The sequence below is a fragment of the Lotus japonicus genome, chromosome 1, assembly GCF_012489685.1.
Source record: "Lotus japonicus ecotype B-129 chromosome 1, LjGifu_v1.2".
Classification (NCBI taxonomy): Eukaryota; Viridiplantae; Streptophyta; class Magnoliopsida; order Fabales; family Fabaceae; genus Lotus; species Lotus japonicus.
In genome coordinates, this window is record NC_080041.1 from 99,828,121 (window position 1) to 99,837,691 (window position 9,571).

The window sequence follows — 9,571 nt, forward strand, 5'->3', positions numbered from 1 at the left end:
TAAATATTGTTTGACTAGTGATACACAAACTAAACCTTAAGGGTAAGAGTATAAGTTTGAATTCTTAAAAATAGAATTTTACGAGAGACATGTAATTGCATCACAAACAGATGGTGATATATCCGTGAAGCAAAAAAAAAAGGAATTTATAAGTATATTATTTTTCGTTCTCAAAATTTAATATCTTCAATTGAATCATTTTACAAATTAAATCTGGTTACATTCCTCATCTTTTAAAAATCAAAATTTTAATTAATAAGCTATATTTGTTAGTATATCATTTTCTTTTTCATCGAAAAAATATTTGTATCATCTTTTTTTTTTGAACTATGTTAGTATCTTTTTTTTTTTTGCATTATGTTAGTATAATCTTTGAACTAACCATATCTTTTTTTTTTGAATGGACCTAACTAACCATATCTCGAACAAACCAAAACAGAAATTTGCAATGAATCATGAAAGAGTATTGGGAAAATTCTAGAAGCTCTTAATTAACACTAACTGATTAACAGTAAATGAATAAAATTAGAGTTTAATTTTGATGCACCGACGGTGTAAAGTTTTTTTACATCGTCAACCAATCAGATTTTAAGGATGTGACATGTCAATTAAAAAAATTAAATGAAAAGAGAGATTTTCTCACATCCTTAAAATCTGATTGGTTGACGGTGTAAAAAAACTTTACACCGTCGGTACATCAAACTTTTTCTCATAAAATTATCATAAAGAGTAAACTAATTAACGATAATAAATAATAAAATTAATTATCAAAAGAGTGAGCAACATTATATTCTCTGCGCTTTCCACGCACCGCGCCAACAGCAATCTAGGTGTCCGCCGTTTTGGAAAGTCATAAACCCACCAAACGACGCCGTTTCTGCCACCTTCAAAAACCCTTATTTTTCATTATCTATAAAACTCTGAATTTTGAAGAAGAAGAAGAAGAAGCAGAATCTCAATCAAACTCTCTATTTCAGATTCTGAATCCTCATCATCATCATCATCTTTTCAATTTCACTCTATAAATACTCATCAAATTCACATTCATTTCGATTCAATTCAATTCACACACCATTGAATTTTCAGAGAGAGAGAAAGAGGAACAGTTGTTTATTGTTGAATGAATGGGGATTCTTGTTGAGGTTGATAGCGGTGATGAAAGCGACGACGACGTTCTGGTTCCGCCGACGAACTTCTCCATGGTGGAGGATTGCATTTTCCGATCAAGTTTCCCCAACCCTTCAAATTTCCCCTTTCTCCGAACCCTAAACCTTCGCTCTGTCATGTTAGTTTCTCTTTTCTTGAATCTCAACTCGTTGCTTTTCTTTTGAAATTAATGATAAAGGGTATTCGAAACTGCAAGAAAAATTTGATTTTTTTGTTTTAATGTATGGGTTTTGGGAAATTCTGCAGATACTTGTGTCCTGAACCTTACCCGCAAGAGAATCTGGAGTTTCTTCGGTCGGAGAATATTCAGCTTTTTCAATTTGGAATCGAGGGGAAGACGGTAATTTTCATTTCATTGGCTGTGCTGACATGTGTTGTCAATTTGTAATGTCATGTGATGTGAGTATTTGATATATGCTGATATGAACTGTTTGTTCAGAGTTTTGGAAGGTACTGAGAGTTTTGAAACCTGGGTTGTGGGAAATTTGGTTGGTTCTCTTAATTATGGATTTGGAAGATAATTTTCCATTGGAATGGCAAAGAGCCCTAGGTTTAACTTTTGTTTTCAGTGGCTGTTAATTGTGGTATTTTGTTTTTAGGGGAAGGGAAGAATATCTGGATTTTATCACATACATGGGGGGTTGGTGTCAAGTGAATTGTTTTTTCTTATAGTGAAATAACTGCAGCTAAAGCCCTTCTTTTTTTACATGTGGCTATGCATGATTGAATACTTGCTTGACTCTTATGATTGTATTGTACAAGGGAATCTATTGACTAGTGGACATGAAATTTGATACATATTGATTGTGCTTTTCCTGATTCCATATCTAACAAGTCTTTGTATTATTTGCAGGATGTTTCTTTACCAATTCTCAGTGATTCTATCATGGAGGCTCTGAAAGTTTTAGTTGGTATGAATTATAACATGCTCATTCAACTTTGAGATGCAGTTTTTTTTTCTTCTTTGGGTGCTTTTCTTGTATATTAGATTTGATGTTTAAATTGCCTTCATTTTTTGTGTGGTTTCAGATGTGAGAAATCATCCAGTTTTGATCCATTGCAAACGTGGAAAGGTATAGATTCACTTAATGAGGATATCTTCTCATTATTTTTTTTTTCATTCTTTTTATTCTGATTCTGAGGGACCTTCTCTTCTTTATTGCAGCATAGGACAGGTTGCCTAGTTGGTTGCTTTCGGAAATTCCAGAATTGGTGTTTGTCTTCTGTGTTTGAGGAGTACCAGCGATTTGCCGGTGTTAAATCCAGAATAATGGATTTAAGCTTCATAGAAAAGTTTGACATCAAAATCCTGAGCCAGTGCCTTTACAGCATCATCTACCAGTACCATGGATATGGTTCGAAGAAGCGCCGGTTGTCGTATACAGAGGACAATTTACAGAAGCCCCGATTGACATCATTTTAACTGTGCCGGGGCATAACCCCTTTTTTCAAAATTTGATTTGTTAGGAGTTCATTCTTCATAGAAGTTGATCTGTCATTGATACCTATTAAAAGTTAGAATTTTCAATGATCTTTAGAGTATACACACATTGCCTTTTATCTTTCACCCCCTTCTCAGCCCCCATTCCAATTGTCATTATTTTACACAACTATAGAAATACAATGGTGCAAACATTTATTTTGAAAACAATTATTAGCTTTGATCTGCTATTGTCAAGGATTGGTTCTGTCCAACAGAAGTTTTTGAAGATAGAGCATCATTTCCTTTAAATGGATAAGGTTGGACGGGACTAGTCCAGGTTCAATCTACAATGTGGAGGAAGAAACATAGGACTGATTTAGAGGTGACAATTTTGAATCAGTCAATTGTGAAGTCGATGAGACCAAAGTGTTACCACAAGTTGTGCAAAAGAAGCTTCTGAAGAGTGAAGATAGAGTATCATTTTCTTTAAATGGACAAGCTATGGCTTTGAGCACATCATTGATGATTATTATTGGAATTTGATGACGCGTACTTCTCGCCTTACAAAAGTTGCTTTTAATATTTCCGCCTAGAATTACAAGGTGCAATACTTTAGTGAAAAAGACATTATCGTGGATTGATGGGGACAATGTGGTATTCTCTGGGTGGTGAAAAATTATGTTCCGAATAGTAGTTTTTAGAATGTAATTTTACATTTTACATTTGAGAAATTAGTTTCCGAGATTATCAGATAACAAATTACATTTTGAGATAGAAATATACTTTTCAGAACAAATTTTATCATTTAATTGAAGATCATTAGTAGAATGTCTGATAAAGAACGAGCAAGAATACAAATAGGAAAGCTTGCAGTCCAAACACTGTCTGCATGACACAGTGAGCATACAAATAAGAACTATTGAGTCTCCTTGCTAATCGCTTTAAGTACATATTCACAATCAGACTCCAGAACTATTTAAGAGAAACCTAACCTTGAAGCAATCCATTCCCAACTTGATACCCGAAGCATCTACCATTAGAGCCCCCACACCCATCCCCTATGTTTTAGTCCCTGCCCTAATAACAATGTCATCAATAGAGGATACTTGTAAGCACCCAAAAAATTCACAATTTTTTATTCTTCAAAAAACAAAACAGAAAGCGAAAACAACTAAGCACAAGAAAACAAGTCCCTAACAATTTATTATAAATTTAAATTATAACAATTAAAATTTAAAACATATTTTTCCCATAAAAATGTTAGTTAAAAAAAAACCAAAAAAAAAAAAAATACAGAATAAGACGCCTAAAACTGAAGAAGCCGAGGTTTTGTCGTACAACAGAAAACTGAACTATATCACCGTCACTGTCTTGTCTCTTCCTCCTTCCGCCGCCACTTCAAGCGGCGGCAGAACACCACCGCCCGGCGCAACACACTTGGTCGGAGCCGGCGACGCTGCCCTCTTCCCCTTTCTGCCCGGCGAAGAACCCCCTCAGCAGAACCAGAAACGCTCTTATTGTTACTATTACTCCACCGTGCAACACCCAGAACCACCGTCAACCACCACCACGTCCTTCTTCATCCGCCGCTGTTGAATGTCAATTGAATGATGCGGTTTCCTCTATTCCAATTATTCCCCAAAACCCCTCATCACTCCTTAAGGTTCGCATCCACTGCACTTGCTCAACTCAATTTCTCAGACACTCCGAATTCCTCATCTTGTGACCCTGACCTTCACGCGCAAACCCTCGACCGTTTGCAAAACGACCCTTATCGTGCAATTTCCTTCTTCCATGATCTCAAGCAGCAGGGGTTCCCTCACAGCATTTCAACCTATGCTGCCATAATCAGGATCTTCTGCTACTGGGGCATGGATAGGAGGTTAGATTCTCTCTTCCTTGAACTAATTGCCCTTTCGAAACGAGACCCATTGTTCGAAATCCATGACTTGTTTGAGGAGCTTCTGGAGGGGGAGGAGGATGAGGGTCTTGATGGGAAGCCCTTCTTGCGCAGAGCATTTGATGGGTTTGTTAAATCTTGTGTTAGTCTTAGCATGTTTGATGAGGCTATTGATTTCTTGTTTCTTAATAGGAGGCGCGGAATTCTGCCTAATATCTTGACTTGTAACTTTCTCCTCAACCGGTTGGTTGGACATGGTAAAGTGGAGATGGTCCTGGCAATTTATGAGCAGCTCAAGAGGCTTGGTTTGAGCCCTAATCATTACACCTATGCCATTGTCATGAAGGCGCTGTATAGGAAAGGTGATGTGGTTCATGTGTTTCAAGAAATGGAGGAAGCTGGGGTGACTCCTGATTCCTATTGTAATGCAGTTTTAATTGAGGGCCTCTGCAAAAATCATAGGTCTGATTGGGGATATCAGTTTCTCCAAGAATTTAGAAAGGTGAATGCTCCCATAGAGGTTTATGCTTACACCGCTGTTATTCACGGGTTTTGTAATGAAATGAAATTAGATGAAGCTGAGAGTGTTGTTTTGGACATGGAAAGGCAGGGGTTGGTTCCTGATGTGAATATTTATTCTGCATTGATCTGTGGTTATTGTAAGAGTCATAATCTGCCCAGAGCTTTAGACTTATATGCTGACATGATTTCAAAGGGTATAAAAACAAATTGTGTACTTGTTAGCAACATCCTTCACGGCCTTGTTGAGATGGGCATGGATTCGGATGTGGTAGATAAGTTTAAAGAATTCAAGGAATCAGGCATGTTTCTTGATGGGGTAGCTTATAATATTGTGTTTGATGCTTTATGTAAATTAGGTAAAGTGGATGACGCAATAGAAATGCGGGAAGAGTTGAGAGTTAAGAACATTGATTTAGATATTAAACACTACACAACCCTTATTAAAGGGTATTGCCTTCAGGGTAACCTCATTGATGCCTTTTATATGTTTAATGAAATGAAAAATAAAGGTTTTAAACCTGATATTGTCACATATAATGTCCTGGCTGCTGGGGTGTGTAGAAATGACGAGGCTCGTGTGGCAATTAACAATTTCGATGAAATGGAGAGTGATGGTGTGGAGCCAAACTCAACTACACACAAGATGATCATTGAAGGTTTATGTTCAGTAGGCAAGGTTGGTGAAGCTGAGGCTCATTTTAACCGTCTACAAGATAAGAGTGTTGAAATCTATTCTGCCATGGTGAATGGCTATTGTGAAGCAAGCAACAACAACAACAACTACGGCGACGACAAAAGCCCGACCCCAATAAGTGAGGTCGGCTATTGTAAAGTAGACCTTGTCGAAAAAGCATATGAACTTTTCCTTGAGCTGTCAAACAAAGGAGATATTGCAAAAGAAGAATCTTGTTTCAAGCTACTTACAAAACTCTGTTTGGTAGGGGACATTGGCAAAGCTATGAAGTTGCTGGAGACCATGCGGTCATTGAATGTGGAACCTAGCCAAATAATGTATTCTATAGTATTAGATGCTTTGTGCCATGTTGGGAAGACAAAACATGCTCGCTCTTTGTTTGATTCTTTTGTGGGGAGAGGATTTACTCCTGATGTTGTAACTTACACAACTATGATAAATAGTTATTGCAGGATGAATTCCTTGAAAGAGGCCCTTGACCTCTTCCAGGATATGAAGAGGAGAGGGATCAAACCTGATGTCATTACCTACACAGTTTTACTTTATGGGAGCTTTAAAAATGCAGCGGCATTGGATGTTATCAACACCATCTGGAGAGATATGAAGCAAACAGAAATAAGTCTAGATGTTGTTTGTTACAGTGTTTTGATTAATGGTCTCATGAAGACAGATAACTATGAAGATGCAATTAGACTATTTGAAGACATGATTGACAAAGGACTGGAACCAGATAAGGTCACATACACTGATATGATTTCTCTCTACTATAAAAAAGGGCTCATGAAGGAAGCTTCTGAATTGCTTGATGAAATGTCTTCAAAGGGAATGACACCAAGTTCGCATATCATCTCAGCTGTGAATCGCAGTATTCTAAAAGCTAGAAAGGTGCAATTTCATGAGTAGTTTGTCAGTTCAGACTGTCAGTGCTTGGATCTATCTCAAGTTCTAAAATCTATCTGGTCAATACTCAATACCTAAAGGTGAAACATAATCTTACGTGCTTAATCTGTAGTTATAAGTGTTTCAATTGAAATCTTGTTTCATTGGGTAAAAGCTTAATCTTTTAGGTTCGTTAGTCTTTTGACAGGCTTTCCGTAAATAGCGTTGTTTGTTCTTTCTTTTAAAAAAGGTTGCACACTGACACATTATTTCCTTAAGAATTCTCTTTTTGGGCTGAGGGATGGTGGTGATTTGGTAAGAATCAGTCACTGCATGTCTTCATGAGGCTTTGAAACTTATTCAAAATATAAAGTTGTACAAGAGATCAATTTTTTCTTTCAACATTACCTGTATCGTATCTTTGACTATGGAAATTCTATTCTGTGTAGACTGATGCAAAGAGACTGTGCAAACAACTTATCCAACTGAAACATAAAGTTAACACTCCTTCCAGACATAGCCACAATGTATATTTGGGATTTTTGGACCTAATGTTGATACATTAGATCATTATGAAAAAACATGGGGAGGCATTGCTATGTGCTGGTAACATTCTTCATTGGCAGGAAAGGTAACTATCATGTCTAGGCATTAATAACCTTCAAGACTTGGGTGATAATTAATTGTACACCCTATCTAACAACGCAAAGTATTCAACCATTTTTATTAACTACATTAATTTAAACCAATCATCAGTAAATAATTTTTTTACCCAAATTGTGTTGACTCAAATTGATTATGTTCAGTATTACATATCTGTTTAATACTGGCATGATGTGGTCGCGGCACAATATTTGTAGAACTTCATTTTCATGTAGCAGGTCTGTATTAACTTTCTTTTCTTTGAGGCATCTGCTGAACCTTATGAAGATTTGAAGATCTTCGTTGGGAACTTGCAATGGGATGTTGTGACTTGTGAGTGACCAATTGACCAATCTTTTTTAGGAGGCTGGGTCGGTGAAATTTGCTGAGGTTAGTTCTTACCCGTTTGGATTTCATAGTTGAGGTTATGCGTGTAATGGTGTTGTATTACAACTTACAAGTTTTCAACTTTTAACATCTGAGGATGTTTAAATGTTGCTTTTGTATTGTGATTTCAGGTAATATGAATGAGATTTGAAGGGTTTAACTCTTAGTTTTAACCATTTGAATTGGAGGCTGTGGTTAGTTTATTCAAGGTAAGTGAAGAAATTTGCATTTTTTGTGCTCTATGAACATGCTTTAAAATAGTCTTAAAAACTAATTTATTTGCTTATTACAGACATGTTGATGGTGACGGTGACCTTTCCATTCAGTTAACAGTAATTTTGGCTTTTACTGATTGAAACAACTGGAAGAACGGATGGGTAGCTTTTTAATTTCTCTCTTCTTTAGTGTCTTCATAGAGTTTTGTTTTCCATTTTCTTTAATGCTTTCAAGCTTTGTTCTCACCATCAATGCTTCAACTGCAGATTTCATGTATGGTCAAGATTAGAAGTTAGAGTCATGTGATCTTTAATGTGTTTTTCTTGCTGTTTCTCACTTGCAGGGATGATTTCCCCAACTTGCAATTTCAATTTTCTTTTGCCTCTGAGTGACTTTGACGGTTCAAAGGTAGTGGAATCTAACTGGAATTTTTTACTCAAGTAGCTATCTGGTTTTGTTATCGATTAATGATTATGCCTTTCTTAAATACCAGTGAAAGAGCAGGAGAGAAATTTATATGCGTGAAGCCAGAATTTTTGGATTTGTATGTGAAAAGAACACCTCAACAGGTATGGTTTTGACTATCTATAAACTCAGTAGTTGTTTTTGGTAATTGGCTTCCTGTGGCTATCCTCTGGTGTATTTGGAAGTGGCATAACAATTTTGTCTTTGATCCACAACCTTGGCTTATCCAAATGGTGTTTAGGCTGTTCATTGTTGTGAACGAGTTTAGCAAGTGGGGGAGGATCGCGCCAAGCGTGGCTGCTGCTTCTACTCCGACCGGCCGCGATTCAATGCAGCTAGATCGCAGATGTGGGTTAGGTGGGTGCTGGCGGGTTGATAAGGAACGGCGCGAGACGTTGGCTGTCGGGGATTGCTTATTCTTATGGGGCTGGAAATGCTTTCTAGGCGGAGCTTTTGGTCGTGCGCGTGGGTTTGAAACATGCTTGCGAGTTGCATTTTCAAGATATAATTTGTAATTCAGATTACAGTGAGGCTGTTGAGCTTTTGGGGGCAAAATGGAGAGGTCCGTGATTACTGATAGGGAGAGCTTATTTCTTCTATTCGTGAGATGTTGGCTTGGAATTGGAGAGTTCATATTATTCATATTGATCGGGAGAGGAGTCGAGTTGCTGATGCATTTGCTAAGCAAGTGGCTCGGATGCGTTGTCCCCTTCATGTTTTGAAGGCTCCTCATTCGAACGTTATTTCATTTTTGTGTCACGATACTCTAGTTTAGTCATTTCGTTTTGTGATTATTTTCTTTCCTCTTGTTACCGAAAAAAGAAAAACACATTGTAAATAAATTATGGATTTAATTTACACACGTACATCAAATTATATCTTACTATTACACAATCAATGTTGATCGCAGTGATAAAAAGTGGTTGTTTATACCCCTAACTTGAGAGCTCAATTCTTAGGACCCGCACTCTTGAGGAGACCAAGGGACCTTTGATCTCTATCACACACAAAGCGAAATTATGAGAGTAATTAAAAAAAATTCCTACTCCTATTATTTTAAAAAAATTATAATTAAATCCTTGAATTAAAGTATGTTTTACGCAATGTAATCCTTGACGTTGCTAGCTAGAAGCAACACCTCGGTGCACCCCACTCGCACCTTGTGCACTCGAGCATGACAACGACGTTTATGACTCCTGTTGCAGCAGAAATTCACCTTGCCACCGATGGGAGGTGAAGCAGCAGTCTTGTGCGTATGGGTTGTGGCGCAGTGTTG

General features: G+C 37.2%; 2 protein-coding genes across 7 annotated transcripts; both read left to right on the plus strand.

Moving 5' to 3' along the window:
• Nucleotides 1-878: 878 nt before the first annotated feature.
• LOC130728338 (tyrosine-protein phosphatase DSP3) lies at nt 879-2,734 on the plus strand. Its single transcript, XM_057579788.1, has 5 exons — nt 879-1,285; nt 1,414-1,507; nt 2,021-2,078; nt 2,197-2,240; nt 2,333-2,734. The coding sequence occupies exons 1-5, from the start codon at nt 1,125-1,127 to the stop codon at nt 2,588-2,590; spliced, it is 615 nt and encodes a 204-aa protein (XP_057435771.1). The 5' UTR covers nt 879-1,124; the 3' UTR covers nt 2,591-2,734.
• A 1,139-nt stretch (nt 2,735-3,873) lies between these two features.
• Nucleotides 3,874-9,178, plus strand: LOC130728337 (pentatricopeptide repeat-containing protein At2g26790, mitochondrial). 6 transcript variants are annotated; one of them, XM_057579787.1, is made up of 8 exons: nt 3,874-4,472; nt 4,683-6,686; nt 7,035-7,617; nt 7,746-7,823; nt 7,907-7,991; nt 8,174-8,238; nt 8,324-8,399; nt 8,537-9,178. In XM_057579787.1, the coding sequence occupies exons 1-2, from the start codon at nt 4,198-4,200 to the stop codon at nt 6,607-6,609; spliced, it is 2,202 nt and encodes a 733-aa protein (XP_057435770.1). In that variant the 5' UTR covers nt 3,874-4,197; the 3' UTR covers nt 6,610-6,686; nt 7,035-7,617; nt 7,746-7,823; nt 7,907-7,991; nt 8,174-8,238; nt 8,324-8,399; nt 8,537-9,178. The 6 variants fall into 6 exon arrangements, with proteins under 6 accessions (XP_057435770.1, XP_057435768.1, XP_057435767.1 ...); XM_057579785.1 differs by having other exon boundaries at nt 3,875-6,686; nt 7,035-7,216; nt 7,464-7,617; XM_057579784.1 differs by having other exon boundaries at nt 3,875-6,686; nt 7,035-7,216; nt 7,467-7,617.
• The last annotated feature ends 393 nt before the right edge of the window (nt 9,179-9,571 follow it).